At 35.7% G+C, this 23,101-nt stretch overlaps 1 protein-coding gene and 1 pseudogene across 2 annotated transcripts; both read right to left on the bottom strand.

The window, feature by feature from the left end:
* Window positions 1–1,679: 1,679 nt before the first annotated feature.
* Window positions 1,680–4,986, bottom strand: LOC139812846 (ciliary microtubule inner protein 2B-like; annotated as a pseudogene).
* Ip6k (Inositol hexakisphosphate kinase) lies at window positions 4,390–21,125 on the bottom strand. 2 transcript variants are annotated; one of them, XM_071779139.1, is made up of 9 exons: window positions 21,066–21,125; window positions 11,227–11,302; window positions 10,877–11,033; window positions 10,470–10,694; window positions 7,418–10,200; window positions 7,185–7,312; window positions 6,857–6,906; window positions 6,139–6,505; window positions 4,390–4,470 (listed from the first exon to the last, which is right to left on the bottom strand). In XM_071779139.1, exons 2-5 carry the CDS (start codon window positions 11,230–11,232, stop codon window positions 9,977–9,979), a joined length of 612 nt encoding a protein of 203 aa, XP_071635240.1. In that variant the 5' UTR covers window positions 11,233–11,302; window positions 21,066–21,125; the 3' UTR covers window positions 4,390–4,470; window positions 6,139–6,505; window positions 6,857–6,906; window positions 7,185–7,312; window positions 7,418–9,976. The 2 variants fall into 2 exon arrangements, with proteins under 2 accessions (XP_071635240.1, XP_071635238.1); XM_071779137.1 differs by lacking the exon at window positions 21,066–21,125 and adding an exon at window positions 16,191–17,294.
* Between the last annotated feature and the right edge of the window lie 1,976 nt (window positions 21,126–23,101).

Below are 23,101 nucleotides of genomic sequence, written 5' to 3'. Positions count from 1 at the left end.
ACCAAGCTTGCTGTTCTAAGCCTGTATTCCAGTAGAAAGTGAAGATCATAAGTCATAGAGCTGTTGAAAGTCTTCAGCCTCTACACTCGTGTTTGAAAGCGAGCTATCGTGAAACTAATAAGCTTGTATCTATGATTGAAGCATCGAGACAAACGTGTGCGTGTGACGTGTGACGTGTGCGTGTGACGTGTGCGTGTGCGTGTGTGTGTCGTGTAACCCACCGTTGATATTTCTTTTCTTTCTTAGTCATGGTAATTAGCTCACATACGTTTCGGTACTGCGACGAAGAGATCTTGACTTCTTCCTCGTCGGAAATCTGCGAGATTTGCGCCCTTTTTGTGTTCTTGTCTTTTTTTTATAATTTGGCCGTCAAGCAATACTGCTCAAATAAGGCCCGGGCGATCCACTCGCATATCCACTCGCGATCCAATAGCAATGCAGGCATGATAAATTAATTATGCTTTGATATATCAAAATGATGTTTCTAAAGTGATGTAGGAAATTAGTTCGCTATTTCTTTATTTAATTTCGCATTTTTTTGTTTAAAGACGGTTTAAAGACTCATTTTCCGTCGTTTGTTATGTCAACTTTTCGGAAATAACACCATTATTTTTAGTTAGCTAATAATTGTAGGTGAAACCTTATACCCTTTTTCAGGAGAACAAAATTTTTCTGCATAGCTAATTACTTTGGAGCATTGTGTTCAAAATTTGCTATGCAGTTTGCGAGGAAGTTCCGTAGACTATCTCGCAAACATAGCGGCGGAGCGTGTTTTAATCTCTTCTCTTGAAGTTCCGTAGCTCCGCACCTTTTAAAATATAGTTTATAAGGAGGAATTATTACACGATATTTTCTCGAAAAAGAGTTCATTTTTGTGCGAAAGATGTTATACGTAGCGCTTGTTAATCTCGGCAAGAGCAATCTTTTTTTAAACGTTGCGTAAAAAGACAGGTATTACTTTTATTTTTGATTAAATTTATTTTATAAATTACAATTTTACACATTTTTAAGTGTGTTCGGTGGGAAAAAGGAAATCGAATGTCGATAGCTTTTTCTCGGAAAAATCGGATTCAGGCAATAATGATTAGCTACTCAAGAATGAGTAGGCTGCCACAGCGCGGAAGGTAATCGTTGGGCCCAGGAAAGAATTATAATACCGAGTGTACATCAAATCATACGATACTACTAATATTTATTTTCTTGACCGATCAAGGAACCTTAAAATTTATGAAATGTAGAGAACAAAGAATTCTCATTCCTCAAGGAAAGGCTATGAATACGGCTATAAGGTATAACCATGTGATCTTTGCCTGTGTAAATTCAAGGTGGATCTTATCCACCTTAGCAAATAAAATTTTACTAATAAGTATCATACACTTTAGAATGTTGTTTGTCATATACATCGGCTATAATCCATTTCGTAAATTTTAAAGTTTAGATTTACGTCCTTCTTTATTTTATCCGAAATGGAACTAGCGTATATATAAATTGTCTCTATCCATTTCTTTGAAAATATTTTCCGGTAGAAATATTCCCCAAAATTTTATTTCTTTCCATGTGTTAAGTGTGAAACGGTCATGTACATATATGTACGTGGTGCATTTATGTGCAGTAACCTATTGAACATTGGAAGCTCAAAGCTTGAAATAACTTTGGAGTAATTCACATATTTTTATAGATTCATTTCTACGGTATATTTATTTCTACATGAACAAATATTAAGATAAATACATTTAATGGTTTATGTGATTGTTCTCTAAATAACAATCTAGCTTGTTTTTTGATTGTCCTACTTCAAGTGATGCTTAAAATTTTCTTGATTCAGACATAAATAATTTTACAATTAGATTATTCTCTAACATAAATATTCTATATTTACTTACTACTTTCAATACTGCCAAAGAAAAGGCACAAAATATTTCTTAAACGAAGCTTGAATATTCAAAACTTTAAGTACAACAAAATCTGGCAAAATTTCGGAACTGTATATCGATGTTCGGAAATATATCTTGTATTATTTTTCATATTTGTTATTTTTACTTATTTCTCTTTTTTAGTTTTTCTCTGAATGTATTTTTATTTCATTTTGTATGCTGCAATTAGAAAACCGTATTCTTGTGTCGCCTTATGCACGCGTGTATCCCAGTTCATAGAGATTCGCATTGTCGAAGACACTCTTAATGGCAGGATATGGGCGCTAAGACCATATCCTCCTTGGCGTGCCTCTCATCACGTTCCTTTTGGACACCTCGAAATCCTATCCGGGCGGATTCACCGTACCCCTTCGAATGATCAACTTCAAGTCTCGCTCCTGGAATGTGGCCTGTATAACCGGGGATCGGCGGTTTTTCTGAGTCGACATTATAATCTGCAACGAAAATAATTACACAATAGTTCTTGGAACTTGATGCCTCGCTTCGAGCTTCAATAGAACTTCAATCTTTTAATCAATTATAATCAGGACATTTTTGTTACGAAAATCTTATTAAAAGCATGCATTTTTTATGTATTTTAAGTTTTGGATAAATCTTTGTTAATCTCTAATATATATATCTTTCAACTTGGTCTTTTATTTTTGTTATTATTTTAGAAGTAAACGATATTAATTAATTGTTTTTGGAATAACGCAATATGCATTGTTAGATTAAATTATAAATGACAGAAATTGACAAGCAACGTAATATGCAAGTACCATAGGTCTTTCTGTCTTTGCCATAACCGTCATTGATCTCAAAGTCCTCATTGTCTGTCCTCGCTTGAGATAGAAGATTTCTCGAATCACGTTCCTTTTGGACACCTCGAAATCCTATCCGGGCGGACTCACCGTACCCCTTCGAATGATCAACTTCAAGTCTCGCTCCTGGAATGTGGCCTGTATAACCGAGGATCGGCGGTTTTTCTGAGTCGACATGATAATCTGTAACGAAAATAATAATTACACAATAGTTCTTGGAACTTGATGCTTCGCTTCGAGCCTCAACAAAAATGTCCTGATTATAATAATTGATTAAAAGATTCAAGTTCTATTGAGGCTTGAAGCGAAAGATATATATATATATATCTTTCAACTTGGTCTTTTATTTTAGTTATTATTTTAGAAGAAAACGATTAATTAATTGTATTTGGAATAACGCAATATGTATTGTTAGATTAAGTTAGAAATGACAGAAATTAACAAGCAACGTAATATGCAAGTACCGTAGGTCTTTCTGTCTTTGCCATCACCGTCATCGGTCTCAAAGTCCACATTATCTGCCCTCGCTCCAGATAGAAGATGTGTTGGATTTGTCCGCTCTATCAGATCGTGAGCCCTTATCGCGTCCTGTTCCCACAGCCTCAATTGCGTTTTGTGCCACTCTTTGCCACCGACTTCCACGGCTTTCATGAAAGTCATGCCGTAGGTATGCCTGTCGTTGCGGCCAGGAATAAATCCTGTGATAAATGAAGACAACGTCAAATATAAATCTCTTTGCGGATGAATGCATTGTATATAAAAAGCATCAAATCCTATACTAATGTAATCTTTATATTTATATATTATAATATGTATGTATATATGTTACATTATACATATCTTTATGTGTATATATATTATAATATATAGTATTTTTTAATTAATTATAATAGTGTTTAGTATCTATTATATTATTATAATAGTATAATCTTCGTATTAATATCAAGAGACGAGAAAAAATACTTTTAATTAAAATATCAAAATGTGTCTCGTCCGTATATTACATAACTGTCTTATGCTGCTTATGTTGGATTAATGCCGCGCGAAAATACTTGGCGTATGAATGTCGCGTTACAATTGCGCGAGAGCGGCATACCGACACGCTGATATGTATTAACCGCGAATCATATACGTTTTGCTTTCCATATACCTATATGGACTTTTACCTATATGGAAATGTATAATACACGTAACGTATACTATAGATAGTATAGATTTTCAGCTCTGGCAATGAATTTAGAAACTCAGCCTATTTCGTAAGGAGAAATTGAAAAAAACGTCGTTTGGGCTCGCCGCTCGGGCGATTCTTACCGGTATATCCTAGAATGTACGGAGCTACCGTGCAAAACATAGCTTCGTTATTCCATCCTTTTATGATCTTTTTATCCTGAAGAGTTGGATACTCTTCCGCCTTCATACCGGAATATTGCCTATTTGGTTCAGTCTCAAGAACCTTACTTTCCAACAAATCCGTTTCCTGTAACAATACATAATACAAAATTAAATTTCGAAGTGCGTAATTTGATTAAATCCGTAATATTTTACGATTATTATACAATCTTTTTTATTCAAGTTTCTCTATAAATAAACACGTCTTTCTTATTTCAACAGTTTAATTAATTTCTATATAATCTTTCGATATCTCCTCTTCTTACCTTCATTATCGGCATATCTGCCGTACTCGCTCTGAATCTCTTCCCAATGCGAAATTAAGGGTGGGACAGTGACCCGTGTACCTAAAAGTGAACACGCCATGATATTAGTGATTTTCAAATTATAAGAGACTTCTATTGGTTGATTGTGAGCATTTATGTAATGTTGGTATCATACATAATACTCTGATAAAAAAACGGGCACAGCAACAACTGTGCCGCAACCAATAACGTAGAACTACGTCTACTGTCACTAGTTTATGTTAAACTTTAAAGTATTCAGCGAAGGACAGTTGATGTAGCCCTACGTCAACTGTCCTTCGCTGAATACTTCAACATGAGCTAGTGACAGTAGACGTAGTTCTACGTTGTTGGTTGCGGCACAGTTGTTACTGTGCCTGTTTTTTTTTATCAGAGTATTATGTATGATACCAACATTACATAAATGCTCACAATCAACCAATGAAAGTCGACCGAGCGATTAACCGAAAACCGTTTCTCCAAGTTTCGGGTCAATCTGTAAAAATATTTCTAAGAAGTTTCTATAAAGTAATTGAAACCTGCTTTATTCTTTTAACGGTACATATGTTTATACCCCATAGTCATTTATTTTAATCACAGATTTCCGGATCGATCTCGATTCCTTTGCGAGTTGTGCTATTTTAATTATTCACGGTATACATATTTTATACAGAAGTTACAGGTAGACAAGTATACCTCGCGTGTATGTTTACATTTTTTTTCTCGGAATACGATAGTGCAAAATTATGACCTATTACGCGAACGTTATAGGCGTTTTTCTGCCCGGTGAAGCGTATATCTAATTCTTTAGATATCTTGCGCGACATACGCACGCATGGTGGCTTCTTCGTTAGATCTATATACTTGTAGTTACATCGCTACATATTGCGACGTAGGTTGGATTCGGAAACGTCACCCGGGTACACATGGGTATACTCCCTTCTCTTTCAATCTCAGCGAGTTAGAAAGAGAAGGGTACTCCCTTCTCTTTCAATCTCAGCAAGTTAGAAAGAGATGGGTACTCACTTCTCTTTCAATCTCAGCGAGTTAGAAAGAGAAGGGAGTATACCCATGTATACCCGGGTGACGTTTCCGAACGCAGCCTACGTCGCAACATGTAGCGATGTAACTACAAGTATAGATCTAACGAAGAAGCCACCGTGCGTGCATATGTCGCGCAAGATATCTAAGAAATTAGATACGCTTCACCGGGCAGAAAGACGCCTATAACGTTGCGTGTAATAGGTCATAATTTTGCACTATCGTCCAGTATATTTCCTTAATCCTTAATATATTTTGCAAGTCATAGAAAAGTGAAATGCAAATTAATTTTGCATCGATCAAATATTACATGAGAGTTAAGTGGGAGAGTTTCTATTTCGCTAGACCTCAAAATTTAATAAAGTACTAAAATTTTGATTCAAATATTTTTTTAAGCAGTATATGCATTCTCTTTGGCACAATTGGCACAATTTCACTTTTTTTTAAAAATACATATTACTCGAGATATTACTTATTTGAGTTAGGTAACGCATAAAATTTTTTGAATTATTTTGTTAGGGAAAAATAAAGCTATTTACTACTATTTAGGATTTTTGGATTTACAACATACATTGCGCGTGTACTTGGCGCCTTTTTTTACCTTTTTTTAAAAAAGGTAATTTTGTATTGATAAAAATTCACATCAGTGTATTTAAAATCCAATTTAGTCATGGTAATTAGCTCACATACGTTTCGGTACTGCGACGAGATCTCGACTTCTTCCTTTTTCTTCCTGACAAAACACGTCTGAATACGATGAAGCTCGCCAATCAACTGGGAGTTCTGGTTCTCGCCATCATTTTCATTGCGTATCTTGCGTCGCATGGCGCAATATGAGAACGGGGGTTAGGTCGCCTTTCCGCACCGCGCTACCCCGTATCCTTGTTTGCCTCCTTCCTGCATCTACGCCGTACTCGAGTGACCGTGAAAGCGCAGATGCAGAGAGCACTCCGGCGAATCGAAATCAATACCACGATGGCCTACTACGCCGTGGCCTTCTTTTCAGTTAAATCCTTTTACCGCCATGCCGTGTCTAATGCGAGTGTCTATCGTGTCACTGAAGTATCAAACGATTTATAAATTGGTTAATTTAAAAATGTAGTTTTTTTTAGAAATATGTATTTTAATTCAGGAAACAGGTACTAAATTATAAATTTTTGTCGGAATAAAATTGCATTAGTTTCGGGATGACGCAAATAAAACAGTTAAAATATTCTTTTTCGAGATTTACAGTGTACTACTCAATAGCAATGCATCAGGCATGACAAATTAATTATGGTTCGGTATATCAAAATGGATGTTTCTAAAGTGATGTAATAAATTAGTTCGCTATTTCTTTGCGATATATTCAATTTCAACTCGAATCAGAATTATATTACGTTATATTAGAATAAGTTTTTTCACTTACCGACAGATGTGCAGCAGCGGAATTATCAGCCACGTAGCTATACGTCAATTCTGTAACATATAAGATTTAAAATAAAGTTAAAAAGCGTTAAAAGTGATTAATTTTTCAAAAAATAAATCTTATAAACAGTGAATTTTTTATTCATTTTTCAATTAAATATTTTTGAAATAATGATATACTTTTCGAAAGAGATCTTCACAAGAATAAAATTTTATAAAATTTTAAATATTTTTACTCTTGTGTAAAATTAATCATTTCTTTGTGTTTATTTGGATAGTTTGATTTTATTCATTTAAAAATAATAATTAGAGATAAAAAAATAATTTACCGCAAGGTTGGTCCGCTGGCGCCCGATGCCTACCCAAGGTCTCCTCCTCCTCTCAGGCCATCCAGATAGTCTGCTGCGTAGAATTCCCGTGTTGTGTGCGTGTGTCGTACAGATCTCAAGATTATCAGCTGCAGAATACAAAGATTTAATTCTACTATCAGTAATGCAATTTTCCCTCTAACCCACCGTTGATATTTCTTCTCTTTCTTAGCCATGGTAATTAGCTCACATACGTTTCGGTACTGCGACGAAGAGATCTTGACTTTTTCCTCGTCGGAAATCTGCGAGATTTGCGCCCCTCTTGTGTTCTTGTCTTCTTTTTATAATTTGGCCGTCAAGCAATACTGCTCTAAATAAGGTCCGGGCAATCCACTCGTCGTATAAGCCGCAAGCGGCGTAAATTACAAAGGTTGGAGGTTGGAGGCCTCTAGAGGCGCTGATGCAAGGTAGTTTTTTTTAGAGATATGAATTTTAATTCAGGAAACAGGCACTAAATTATACATTTTTGTCGGAATAAAATTGCATTAATTTCGGGATGACGGAAATAAAACAGTTAAAATATTCATTTTCGAGCTTTACAGTGTATTAATCAATAGCAATGCAGGCATGATAAATTAATTATGCTTTGATATATCAAAATGATGTTTCTAAAGTGATGTAGTAAATTAGTTCGCTATTTCTTTATTTGATTTGGCATTTTCTTGTCTAAAGACCGTTTAAAGACTCATTTTCCGTCGTTTGTTATGTCAACTTTTCGGAAATAACACCATTATTTTTAGTTACCTAATAATTGTACCCTTACCCTTACCCTTACCCTTTTTCAGGAGAACAAAATTTTTCTGCATAGCTAATTACTTTGGAGCATTGTGTTCAAAATTTGCTATGCAGTTTGCGAGGAAGTTTCGCAGACTATCTCGCAAACATAGCGGAGCGTGTTTTAATCTCTTAGCCACGAACCTTTACCACGTTATTTATCGACTGCTTCCGTATGCTCATCTTCAAAAACTTCCCTTTTGCATATCTTAACTTCGATTTGAGAGGAGAGTCACGCTGTGTATCGCTCTTCTCTCCGACGCATTCCGTTCTCGATCTCCTTACTTCCTTCAACCGTCTTATCGTTCAGCTTTATCCTGCAGATACTTGCTCCGCTAAAAGTTAACGTCTGGAAATCGTGAATTGATTTGAGACAAGCCACTGTTGAAATTTTTAGAACGCAGATATACAGCGGCTGAGAAGTTTACCGAACGGAAGTTCCTTTCCTTCTTCGGTGGGAAAAAGGAAATCGAATGTCGATAGCTTTTTCTCGGAAAAATCTGATTCGGACACTAATGATTAGCTACTTAAGAATGAGTAGGCTGCCACAGCGCGGAAGGTAATCGTTGGGCCCAGGAAAGAATTATAATACCGAGTGTACATCAAATCATACGATACTAATATTTATTTTCTACGTATCTTTGTAATTATTTCATTAATAATAATAATGTAAAAATTATATACCATTATATCTATATACATTTTTATGAAATAGGACGGAAGTTTAATAGCCGTATTTATAGTCTTTCTTTGAGGAATGAGGATTTTTTATTCTACATTTTATAAACATTCCTTGACCGATCAAGGAACCTTAAGATTTATGAAATGTAGACTGAGGAACAAGGAATCCTCACTCCTCAAGGAAAGACTATGAATACGTCTATAAGATTCATCTTTAAATTCAAGGTCAGTAAAATTTTATTTGCTAAGATATAACCATGTGATCTTTGCCTTTGTAAATGAAATTTTACTAATAAGTATCATACACTTTCGAATGTTGTTTGTCATATGTATCGGCTATAATCCATTTCGTAAATTCTAAAGTTTAGACGTACGTCCTTCTTTATTTTATCCGAAATGGAACTAGCGTATATATAAATTGTCTCTATCCGTTTCTTTGAAAATATTTCTCTGTAGAAATATTCCCAAAAATTTTATTTCTTTCCATGTGTTAAGTGTGAAACGGTCATGTACATGTATGTACGTCGTGGTGCATGTATGTGCAGAAACTTATTGAACATTGGAAGCTCAAAGCTTAAAGTAACTTTGGAGTAATTCACGTATTTATAGATTTATTTCTGCGGTAGATTTATTTCTACATGGACAAATATTAAGATAAATATGTTTAATGATTCATGTAATTGTTCTCTAAATAACAATCTAGCTTGTTTCTCGATTGTCCTACTTCTCTTTGAAGACTTAAAAATCTGTCACATTCAACACATTTCAATACATCTTCAAAAATTAGTAAAGTTATTACTTCATGTAGGGGAATACATGCTTTAACACTTATATATTATTTGTCGCTACACTCGAATAGTTTATTGAAAATTATTTATGTCCGAAAATTAGAAGATACAGCAAACTTTATTACTCGTATCGCTCGAGATACTGGAGTATAAAAAGTAATGCTTATAATTTTCTTGATTCAGACATAAATAATTTTACAATTAGATTATTCTCTAACATAAGTCTTTCATATTTACTTACTACTTTCATTACTGTCAAAGAAAAGGCACACAAAATATTTGTTAAACGAAGCCCGAGTATTTAAAACTTTAAGTACAAATCTGGCAAAATTTTGGAACTGTATATCGATGTATATCGATGATTGGAAATATCTTGTATTATTCTTATAATACTTGCTTTTTCATATTTGTTCTTTTCACCAGTTACTTTTTTTTTAGTTTTTCTTCTCTCTGAATGTATTTTTATTTTATTCTGTATGCTACAGTTAGAAACTGTATTTCTGTGTCGCCTTATGCACGCGTGTGTCCCGTTTCATCGAGATACGCATTGTCAAGGATTCTCTTAATAGCGCCCATTTCCTTGCTGTGCCTCTCTTCACGTTCCTTTTGGACACTTCGAAATCCTATCCGGGCGGCTTCAGCGTACCTCTTGGAATGATCAACTTCTACTCTCGCTCCTGGAATGTGGCCTGTATAACCGACGATCGGCGGTCTTTCTGGGGAGACATGATAATCTGCAACGAAAATAATAATTACACAATAGTTCTTGGAACTTGATGCTTCGCTTCGAGCCTCAACAAAAATGTCCTGATTATAATGATTGATTAAAAGATTCAAGTTCTATTGAGGCTCAAAGCGAAAGATATATCAACTTGGTCTTTTATTTTAGTTATTATTTTAGAGGTAAACGATTAATTAATTGTGTTTGGAATAACGCAATATGAATTGTTAGATTAAATTAGAAATGACAGAAATTAACAAGCAACGTAAAATATGCAAGTACCGTAGGTCCTTCTGTCTTTGCCATAACCGTGATCGATCTCAATGTCCACATTATCTGTCCTCGCTCGAGATAGAAGATTTCTCGGATCTGTCCGCTCAGCGTGAGCTCTCATCGCGTCCTGTTGCGCTCTCAGCTTCATTTGCGTTTTGTGCCACTCTTTGGCACCGACTTCCACGGCTCTCATGAAAGACAGTCCATACCTGTCGTTGAAGCCAGGAATATATCCTGTGATAAATCAAGAAAACGTCAAATATAAATCTCTTTGTGGATGAATGCATTGTATAAAAAGCATCACATCCTATACTAATGTAATCTTTATATGGGAGAGGTGCATGTGTACATACACCACATTATTTTTAAATTAATTGTACAAAACCTGCAATTACATAAAATGCCGGTGGTCTTACCGGTATATCCTAGAATGTACGGAGGTGCTTTGTACGATGTAGCTTCGTTATTCCAATTTCTTCTTATCTCTTTATCCTGAAGAGTTGGTAATTCCGCCTCTCTACCGGAATTTGGCCTATATGGTCCAGTCTTAAGAACCTTACTTTCCAACAATTCCTGTAACAATACATAATACAGAATTAAACTTCGAAATGCGTAATATTGGATTATATTCGTAATAGTTTACGATTATTATACAATCTTTTTTATTCAAGTTTCTCTATAAATGAATACGTTTTCTTATTTCTACAGTTTAATTAATTTTTATTATAATAGAAGAGGAGAATCGAAAGATTATAATAGAAATTACCTTCATTATCTCTGCCGTATTCGCTCCGAATCTCTTTCCAACGCGAAATTTGAGGGTGGGACAGTGACCCGTGTATCTAAAAGTACACACGCAATTATAATTAAAGATGATATAAAATGAATTTTGAAAGATGATAAATTTAAATGATAACACTGCTGTACCCTATCAGAATTAAAGAAATCGTGTTTTTTTTATTATAAATAAACGACCGTTTTGATGTTATGATATTGTTTCACGGTTGCGATAGAGCGGGACATAGTTTATTCGCCAGGTCGATTGAGCATTTTTTCGAGGTTGATGGTTTAAGTTTTTTTTTATGTTTTTTGGGTCGTAGAACAAGAATCTGTAAATAGTTTTTTCGTAAGTCGATGCAATAAAAAGTTAATCACAATTTATTTGTTTAAATTGCCCTAGCGATCAAACTATACGCATCCTATAAAAAAATGAACTGGAGAAAATTTGTTCCTCTTTTCACGACGAACAAAATGGCGTTTGAATTTTTTTAAAATCTTGATTATAATCTATAATTATTGACGGAAATATGTCAATTTTTAGGTAATTACTGCCTACGCGTCGCGGAGTACCCTATAGGTGTGCGCGCTCGCGCGTTATTGCAAGTTCAGACAAGTTCAGAGTTTCAATTGCTTTAACGATACAATTGAACACTGCCTTCAGCAGATATATGATAAATGCGACTCCATACACTGGTACTATAGAAAAAAAGTTCAATGAGGTTCCTCAGTGAAAGCTAGCATAGAGTGCTACACTATATCAAAATTGGTAGTATTCCGCGCGAGTTTCAAACACGAATTGTTAACATATGGGAAAAATCAGTATTGTAATAAAAATATTACGACTGTATGTCAATCGATAATGTTTGTTCGCATTCATTAACTGAAATAACTCTGTTACAATTTGGTTCGCCGGGTAGAGAGTATATTAGACATAATAACTTATATTGACCATCTATTTTACCGATCTTGTAAATTCTTCTTTTTCCCCGTTACTTTTGCTCTTCGAGAACGGAGCTCTTTTTTTAATTTTTCCACAGACCACTTTGCGTATTTTTCGCCACTCATTATTATCACAATTCTTTTTTATTCTTTCGCTGCTTTGACATTTGCGCCGTTAGCTGCCAGGCACAGTGGCTCCCCTGTGCGGGAGCAAAAGTTAGTGAGGAACCTCATTCGCACTTCTTTCTTATTGTACCTTCAAAAAGATTGACTTAAATTCAAAAGGTCCTGACGGCAACGTCTCAAGCGATCTATTAGATAGCGACCTCGCTTCCGTGACACTGATCTTGCGATGTGGACACGGTAAGATGGTTCAACGACCCAGATACAATTTATGTAGATCTTAATAGCGGTGTCGGGACTCGTGACAACCACGTAGGAGTGACTTCGGCTGGTTATTGCACCGTGACCGCCACAAAGTGAAGGCTCGATTTACTGGGTCACCGGTAGTCCGCTTTTACGGTTCTGCGATTACTTTATTTAGGGATTGGCCGTGATCGTATTATTTTCTCAGATGCATTTAAAACGTCCTAGAGGAGGCAGTGTGGTCTCTAGACTCGTAACCGTGAGGACTCGTGTTCGAGTCCAGCTGACTACAGTTGAAATTTCGTTTTTTAAAAGGTAGACATGGTTTTTTTTGTCTTTCAAAAAAAAAAAAAAACTTTGTTTTTCTTATATCGATGTTTGGAAATATCTTGTATTATTCTTGTAATACTTGGTTTTTTATATTTGCTATTTTTACTTGTTTCTTTTTTTCTTTTCTATCAAAGTATTATATATGATACCATTACAATGCTAAATGCCTACAATCAACCAATGAAGGTCGATCGAGCGATTAACCGAAAACAGTTTCTCCAAGTTTCGAGTCAATCTGTAAAAATATTTCTGAGAAGTTTCCATAAAATAATTGAAACATCATGCTTTATTCTTTTAACGATATATGTTTATACTCCATAGTCATTTATTTCAATTACAAATTCGCGGTTTGATCTCGATTCCTTTGCGAGTTGTGCTATTTTAATTATTCATGGTATACATATTTTATACAGAAGTTACAGGTAGACAAGTATACCTCGTGTGCATGTCCACATTTTTTTTCTCGGAATATGCATACTTTATTGTATCTTACTATGTCATAATATGTAACTACAAGTATAGATCTCAGAAGCCACCGTGCGTGCATATGTCGTGAAAGATATCTAAGGAATTAGATACGCTTCATCGGGCAGAAAAATGCCTATAACGGTCGCGTAATAGGTCATAATTTTGCTGCACTATCGTCCAGTATATTTGCTTAATATATTTTGCAGGTCATGGAAAAGTGAACTGCAAATTAATGTAATATTTGATTGATGTAAGATTAATTTGCAGTTGCTAAGAAATAGAAACTCCCCCATTTAACTCTCATGGGGTTCTATTTCTTTCAAACATTTTTTCTCTCGAACAACTCGTCTCAGTTTCGATCTGCGTCTTTTCTCACTCGGATCGATATGCCGGAGCCTAGGGTAAATCACGATAAATAGTTCGAGGTGATTCGCCGTACGGAAGGGTAGTTTAGCGCGTGATGTAGCTTCGTGGGGACGTGGGGGTGTAAATTGGCACGGTACCAACCGCGGTACCAGCACTTTCGTCCCCCGCGCGACTTCGAGGTCAATACTTTGGGAATGCATGCTTCCGGAGGGTCATCCGGCGATCTAGTTCGAATCCGATATAATCTCGAAGGCGAGACACGTGTGCCACTTTGAGATTTTACCGTCCGATGTCCGTGCGACCAGCAAATATTGCGAATGTATAATGCATTGGATGCAATATACATGTAATATATTATGAGAGAGATTGTTTTACTGCAGTCAATTTTTAAACGTATAGAGCTTTTAAGATATTGCCATGTAACTTTCAAATTTAATGTTAAATTATTTGATATTGTAGTCAATATCAACAGACTTCATCAGTGGTTTAAATACCGTTAAATACGGTTTCTATTAAGCTCAAGATCGAATGGATTAAAATTAGATTACCTAGAATCGTTCGCGAAAAAAAGATCCGATCTCGTGCAGAACAGACGTGATTTCGTTGAAAATACTTCGATCAGATGCGGTTTCCTTGTGGAATCAATTTCACGCTTTCTGCGTTTTTGTCAAGTTTATAAAGGCTAAACGCGCTTTGTAGGTTGTTTCGTATAGTATATAATTCCAATAAGTTTAAAATTTTGATGTTAGAGATGTGAAACATTTTACGCAAAATAAAAAATTTACTGGAATTTGAAAGCATGGTCAAGAAATATTGGAAAAAAAGATACAGATTACGATAAATTTCTAAAACTTTCACCGGTTAAAATTAAAAAATGAGATTCCAAATTTTTTAATTACATTTGTGGACATTCGTAATATTAATTTGTCTGCTTGTTTTGATGGTCAGTTACAGTGAATTTATTTGCATTGCTAATAAACATAGAGATTATTTTTTGTAACGTCGAGATCTGAATTGAGAGTTTTATTAGGTTCAACGCTTACACTTTTTATAATTACACTTATGTTATTTGTAGCAGTATATATGTATATACATGTACAAATATGCATGTGTTTGTGAGCGAATATTAAATATTCTGTTCATACATCCGTACTTTAATGTGAGTGTGATCGCGCATACAGAGTTATGATACCGTTATTATACTTACCCAACATAAAAGCTAATTGTAAGATCTCTAAACTTTCTTTAAAGAAATATATTAATACCGTTTACATGATTTAACAGAGTTATGACGTTTGCACAGACGCATACAATATTTAAGATTTAATTATTACCACTATCTGGTTATTTTTTTAAGTAACAGTTAATCTATATAGATTTATATAGTATTCATTGTTATTCATACGTTAGCTAGGAATCGTTTTCTCTTGATAAGCGTGTTTTTCATCAAGTTTCACAAATAAATGTTTAGTTACATTGGAATAACTTTCTATTGCAAATGAGATTATGTACATACATTCACAGAAAAAATAGAGCAAGTTTTATGTATATATGACACTTTCATTTAATAAAATAAAATAAAATAAAAGAACTAATAAAAGAAAGAATAGAAAAGGTGAGAGAAAGTTAATGTCTATTTGTATCTAATAAACTTTAATGATTAAAACTTATTAATGTTGATGTATACAATATCTGTCTTTATATTACGAACTTTTTTCTTCGACGCTATGCGTCTGCACGCATTACGCAACGGTAATGAAGCTAACGAGACATTTAGTACCTATGATAACGAAACCGTAAATTCAATTAGATACTTTTAATTGTTGAACTAAATTTAGCGAAAAAAATCGCAAAGTTTCTGTCATTTAAAGGCAATGCTGCATTGTCAATTTTTTGTTTCTTGACGATATGTATCTTGCTTTCTTTTGTTTGATTAAAGTATCTCGATAATCATTTGCGCGTGCCTTTCGCGAATATTTAATATTTTCAGTATGAATTCGTATGACCAGTTAAATCTTTCTACGAGATATAGCATTAAAACGAAGTGTGCATTTAACGCATTAAGGGCCAATTTCATCAACGTTGGTCAACTGTAACCTTCGGTTAAACTCACTTTTCATCTTTTTCTAATTACCCTCGTAGAAAGAGACGAAGAATGAGTTTAATCGAAGGTTACACTCACTCTTCGTCTCTTTCTAAGGGGGAAGTTAGAAAGAGATGAAGAGTTAACCGACGTTGGTGAAATTGGCCCTAAGACCCGTATACTGAACACACTTTTATCGATAAATATGCGCTTTTATCGATAAAAGTTAGTTGAGAATATGTGCTTAAAGCTTTAGCGATACTAAATGCAAGTAAGGTTTCAACAGTTTGTAACAAACGTGAACGAGTTTCAGGGAATCGATGAATAGAAGAGAAGCGCTTTCAATCCGCAAATTAATCGCATGTTGAAAACAGTCAATTGACCACATATGCACTTACCCGGGTAAATGAGCCCCATAGCTCTGCCTGAAGAATTGTTTCCTCTGCTCCTCGCACATCGCGTCGAACACCATTTTTCATGCTATCGATCTTTATCACGTGTAGTTGTAAACAAATCACAGTGCGACGACGCTCAGCGAGATTTTTGATCCGATTTTTCTCTTCATGTCTTTCTCTCCTCCTTTTATTCTCAAGTTGTTCCAATATGCGTTTCTATCACATAGTATCCATTTATGTGTTCCACAATTCTTCTTATCTTATCATATTCGGCGAAAATCCTCATCCGTTCTTCATTCGCTCGATCGTTTGCAGTTTGCGACGATCGATCACCATCGAGGACGCACCCGTCGTCAATTAGTATCGATCGCAAATTTTACCGTCTCCGAGCGATCGTTAAGATTGCATTTGGAAAATCATCCGGACGTTCCGTCGAGCGTTGCGCGACGGCGCGACCGCGCCGAGGATGATCGCCGACTGGAAGCGATTGAGTCGCCGCTGGATCCACGGGCGGCCCGGGAAGGGATCGATCGATGATCCGGCGTCGATTCCAACGACGATCGCGTGAATCGTCGTGCGCGGCCGGCGCGTTAGTGAAACAGGATTGTATATAGCCGGCCCGAAGATACATAGTGCGCGAGCCGTGTCCTACTAAAGGCGCCCCTCCATTTCCGCGCGCCGCCCTTCAACGGGGGGTTCGACACACCATCGAGGTCGTGTCAGCGCATCCGTACTGCTTAATCGTGCGGAACGCCTCGGCTTCGGCACACGTGATTGTCAGATTCACCCTCGGACGCGTTATCGGTCATTAACTCTTCCGCTACCTCGTGTCGGCGTAATTTTGGATAATGCCGCATTGTGGTCATGCCCTCTTTTTTCATGCATTCGACGCCAATGGTCTTGCAGCGATACATTTTTTTTTATTTTTTTAAACATAGATGTAGTAAGTAAATTAATTACATACAATCACACTGGGACGTTAGCAGTCATCGACTTCTCGTGCTTCCTTAGTGGGGCTCATGATATACTCTATACTGTATTAATAGCGACCCTGTATTCATTTTTTTTCTGCTTGATACACTCGATGTAGCGATTTAGAGTAACCGTGTTCTTCTATACACTCGATAAGGAAACTGAAAATTTTCTCGGAGATTATAAATCAGTATTAAAATTTTTTTTATATCATGAATTAGATATATATTTTGAATACTAGATGCAGCACGATAATTTATGTTACGATATAGAGATTATCGAATCTGTTAGACTTACTAGCAGAATGAGGGCAGCGGGGCTTGCCATTTAGTTTTTTCGCACAAATCTCTTCATGTTTTTCTCGTATTTACTATTTATTCTTTTAACGCAGTCCAAAGTTGTGAAAAAAGTATTCTTCAGTTTACTAAAAAGCAGACGCTCCTTCATTTCTTCTGCGTTTCATCGGTAACTAGGGGACACTTAAGCAGCAAGCGGGACGGTTTCCAGAGTAACTCTGGCGAAAAATCGATATAGGGGGTTGAATGCATCACTCACTCCTCACGAAAGCCGTCTCGACGAACATTAAGTATCGTCAGGCAATCCGATGTTTATAACTTGCGATATGATTTGATAATGCCACGACGAGCATTGTTTAATAATAAAACTTCGGAGAACGATTGATATAAACAAATTATTTATGATGCAGGCAAATTTCTCACTTATTAAGAATATATGTGTTTCAAAGAGCCTATAACTTTCTTTTTATTATTGCCAGTTATTATCATTTTCTTCCTACATTTTCCGTCTTAAGTACTACAAATATATTGAACTTTTAGATATTGTAATTTTGTAATAAAGAAAGATAATTAACGCATTTTAAAGCTTTTAATGTAAAATTTAAAATATTTTACATCGTATATTAGTTTTAGACGAAAGAAAATACGTTGAAATTGATTATATTTTAATTTTGCATTAATAGTCAATTGTAAAAAGTATTTGTTTATGGAGATACACAGAAATGTTTACTTTCTTAATTACTGTGCTTTAATTTCAGGCAATGTAACTTATTACGTAATCAGACCGTCAAAGATAAAATGTTATTTTCCGATTAATTTCTAACTATCTATTGTAAATTAACAATGTCGATTTTTTTTATTAGATCAAGTTAAATTCATCACACTTGATCTTATCGATGATCAGTAACACAAATTTCGTTATTTATCGTTGATAAAATTGCAATCAATTGATAACTGACTAGGCAATTTGACGCTTAGATTATCATATGTCGGTAATCATGACTTAACTTGAAATTCCATTCATCTGATGATATGTCTATTCCTATTTTTTATCAATGAACATTTTAGTGTATGAGAAACTGAAACAAATATTTAATTTTTTATAAATGTTGCATATTGCACAGCAAATAGAATCGCGAGACAATCCAGCAGGGATTTTTTGCGTGGTTTTTGTTTCGCTTCTACGATATGACGCAGCATGTTCATATAACGTAGGAATACGTCATTTTTAACACTTACACGTCACAAAGTTGTAAATATTTTAAAAGCATCAGAGTTCATGGTAAACAATAAACCTCTCCTGTCTCGCTTCTCCCGTTTTTTAAAGTCAATCCTGAGCAGATTCTCATTTTTCCACCTCGGAGGGTCGAAAACAAATCAATAGGGATCGATAGCAGCGATTCCTTTCAGAACGCCCGTCTAACTTTTCATCCCCCTTTCTATGACATCTTATTTGTCTCGATAGATTGTATTCAGTTAAATTGAGAGCTATACGGTGGAGGGTCGTCGCGACAAACGTCGGTAAAAATGTCGACGCGAGGTCGTCGCCGATACCCGAGACCCCCGAGACACGGAAGCGCGTCACAGGCGCCGTTCACCGCGACGCCGTTACGCCAAAAATAACGAGGCTGATCCGACGGTTTTATTCAGATCTGCACGGCACGTGCGTTGTCCGAGGTGTCCGCGTCGCGACACGCCGGGCGATTGTCCAAATCGCGCGCCATTGTGACCATCATCGGTCCACTCTCTTTTCCGCTTCCCCTCGATAGAGAGGAGCGGAGTTCTGTAACATCCCAAATTGCTTCCTACTTCGTCTGCAACACCGTCTCGCGTTTCCCAGATATTAACTCACTTTTCTCGGAATGTTCACCTGCTCGTTAGGCGCTGCCAACTTATCGGTTCGGTTCCGGTTCTCTGAGTTACAAATTCAATTTTATTCAATTTTATTCAATTCTAATCAGAATTCGAAAATAAGATTTATTTATTGCTAGTTAATTTCTACTGTCGCTCAATCAATAGCTCATATTGATCGTTGAAAATTATTTTGTACTCGCAGTTGGACTTTTAAGAAAACATATGATTTGTCTATTAATTATTTAGGTGCTCACAAGAAATTAAAAAACTTCTTGCTAAAAAATTATTAGAATTGTTTATGGCGAAGCATATAGCACTGTATTTATATGAATAATATAAACGAGAAAATTACTTTTTTTAACTGTGTTGTGCACTCTGAACAACGAACGATAATTCAATTTTTAAGATTGAATTACTTCTTAAAATTGACGCAGATCTTGTCGAGTTGGAAACAAAATTACGTAGTTTTGAAGTTAATTTTTGTTATAATCAACATAAATCATCATTAGTCATTTATCAGACGATACATTTATCATCTTTGGAAAGCAGCTGTCTTTTATCTCCTTTTTAAAAAGTCAATCTGATCAAAGCGTTATTATCTTTATCTCAAAATACAATTTAATAGAAGAGCGGAAAGTTTTTCTCCCAAATCTAATCAATGTAGGAAGAGAAAAATCGATAAGTAATTCAGTATTGCTTTTCCGAGATAAGTAACGGAAGGAAAAATTTGTGGTTTAATCGGTCGCGCTGGTTGTTTAGTAATCTCGAGCGGAGCGTGCCCCTCGTCTGAGGCCTGCATCCGCTAGAGGAAAGTTCATCAAGGTGCACGAACGCCCACGTCCGTTTATCAAATCTCATTCTCGAGCGCGCCCATTCAGCTCCCACACGTATCATATCACGGACTAACACCTACACTTGGGCTTCACTTGCACTTGCGTGGCGTTCTCCTCGTCCCGCTCGTTTCTCGCGGCGAAAAATTCTTTCTTTTCTGCCGCGTATCCCGTACTGGGCACAAATGCCTCGACCGATGCGCCGGATACATTCTGATACATTTATACATCCAAGGAGGTATTTTGTTTGACGCACTGTACGTTTGCAAAGAAAACTTACGTATCGACATCGTTGTTATTTCTAATTTTTTACCGGGTAAAATAACAGGATATATATTTATGATATGTTCTGTAACTTTACGTCTGACGAAAAGTCGTGGAAAATTTTGTGAAGGATACGTGATGACTACCCTCGGCCCGCGCATGAAAGATAATCGAGTCAGCTAAGAGAGAACGAGAGGGGGACAGAGAGCTTCCTTGGGCGAGGTCGGTAAATCATCGATTATCAGTTAATTCCTCAAAGCTTTCTCGGCAAACATATCTGTTATTATGTAATCAGTGTTTACGAACTCTTGTTGCAGACTTATTATAAAAGGCGTTCACCGGGCTTTATAACGGAAAAGAGAAATAATCTCTTGTGCACGAATACTCTCCGAATTATATTGCGGTGAAAAAAACAAACAGATGCTCTCTTTAAGAGCTCGAATCTTTAGATATTAAATATTAAAATTTTTAGATGCCGCACGAAAATAAAATTCCATATAATTTCGGTCCAATAAAATTCCAGTGAAGGTAAAACTATTTTAATTTTTGACAAAGATTATCGACTATAAAATACGCTATTAGCGGAATTTACTACACATTTTACAAACTGCGTGCGCAAAATTAATAGGCGTATTAATTATACGAAATAAATGTCGACTCACCGAACGCGCCCTGGAAACGTCGAAATTCAGCTTGGACTGCTTCGCGATGATTCGGTGACGCTGGAAAAAAAAATCGCGTGAACGTCGTTTGCGTAACTTTTGATAATTTTTTTAAAACAATTCTAAGGTTTTGCCATCAGGAACTCTACTTGGCTAAATGCTTCAGATGAGCTATTCGATTTTAAAGTTGAGTGTGAAGTTAGCACCCCATTTTTTAATTGTTTCTTTCAATAGTGTTAATCGCTGGAGCTCTTTTTATAAACATAAAAATACTCCTATATACTCTTCGAAAAGATGCTGGAACTCTAATCAGAACTATCGAATTTTAAAGTAGGGTATAAGGTAGTTTTTTTTTTAATTTCAAACGCGTAATACATGCTTGATTACTCAATTTTGTTTTATATGTAAAACAGTACATACAGTAATTAAGTAATTATACAGAAATTATGCACAAGATATTCTACAAATATCATACAATAATTCGATAGTATCCTGAAAATTAAGTTGGGTAGAAAGTCTTGATATAAAATTATCTTTTACACTTGTATTGTTGATCTTCGCAATTTAGATGATGTTAATTCAAACTTTTTTTTTTTAATTAAAATTCTCATTCTGCCACGTGGCTTATATATTACTTGTCCGCGTTTGCAATCTCCCAGCTTACTCGCGTAGCCCGTATGTTAAAAATTTATCGGATGCACCGGTTGCAAAATACCTATCTCGCGCAGTATTTAAAAATGAAATGAGTTCAGGTCGGTGGACCTGCTGGGGTTGGCGCGGAATAAGAACGCCGATCAATACGCTCGCGTACGTCGTAATACTATTTCCGATTCGTCGCGAGTTATTCATAGTAAAACTGCCGTTTATCCGCGCATTAATTTGACTAATTCGCGCGAGAGATAATCTGTGCGACGCGTTGTGGGGGCTGACTCGATTTTTAAATTTGCAAAGTTTCTTCTAGAGTCTGCCGGAATTCACGTGTGTCGTGTGCGTGTGTCGTGTGTGAAATATTTTCTGTAAATTTTACTTGAAATATATAAACTTTTCATAGAATTATCTCTTATCTTTATATATATATATATATATATATATATATATATATATATCCATTAGTTTCACTGCGCTGTGCTGTTAAATTTTCTCCCTATATATTAACACGTATCATTAAATACATTTATCGATGCTGGAAATTAGTAAGGTATATTAAAAGCAAAATGAGGTGGTGTGTTTCGTAATACCTTCATCATTTTTTTAAATATGCTATTATGCTAACTTTTAAATGATTTCTTTCCAATATTGTTTGGGGATGGGTCGTGAATATAAGTAATTTATTCGAGTTCGTATCGTGATATAGTCTTTAATCCCACAAGTTACACGTATATACAAGTTCGCGGATACGTCCGTATGCAAGCGAGTCTCGGTACCGAATGCCTACCTCTCTGTCTCCGAAAAACTCGCTGTCGTTCTCTTCTCTCCGGACTTCACGTCCTTCGAGGAGTCGCTCGTCATGTTTTGCTCCGTTACATGTTATTAATTAATGTGTATATGTCTTGCCTGTACGTTCCCGCTTATTGTTACCTATGTTTCTGTTTCCTAACGTCTTTTCTTATTTACAATTTCGCTACTTACGATTTGAGCTGTTTCGGCGGTTAAGTATCTGGCGATATAATCGCTACAATTGGAAAATAGATCAAACGCTTTTCACGTTTTAATTGTTTCAAAAATGCTTCTGTCAAGAATAATAAAATTGCTTTGATAAAATTGAATTTTCAAAATTGTTATATATATATATATATATATATATATATATATATATATATATATAAACATGTATTATTTCTGGGTTTAATAGTACGCGTGTGTATGCGGGTGTGTAAGATCGATCTAACAATACACGTACGCCAGATTAGAACCGGCCGAGGCGCATCATGTGCCAAGATGCGAAGATTCGATGTAAACACAGAACGTGTTTTTGCGGGAGTTTGCGAATGGATGTAAAAATAGTTCGCGCTAATCTACTCGATATTGGCGCCTAC

Source organism: Temnothorax longispinosus, chromosome 5, assembly GCF_030848805.1.
Source record: "Temnothorax longispinosus isolate EJ_2023e chromosome 5, Tlon_JGU_v1, whole genome shotgun sequence".
NCBI lineage: Eukaryota > Metazoa > Arthropoda > Insecta > Hymenoptera > Formicidae > Temnothorax > Temnothorax longispinosus.
Note: the sequence above shows the minus strand (reverse complement) of the source record. Positions and strands in the feature narration are given on the sequence as shown.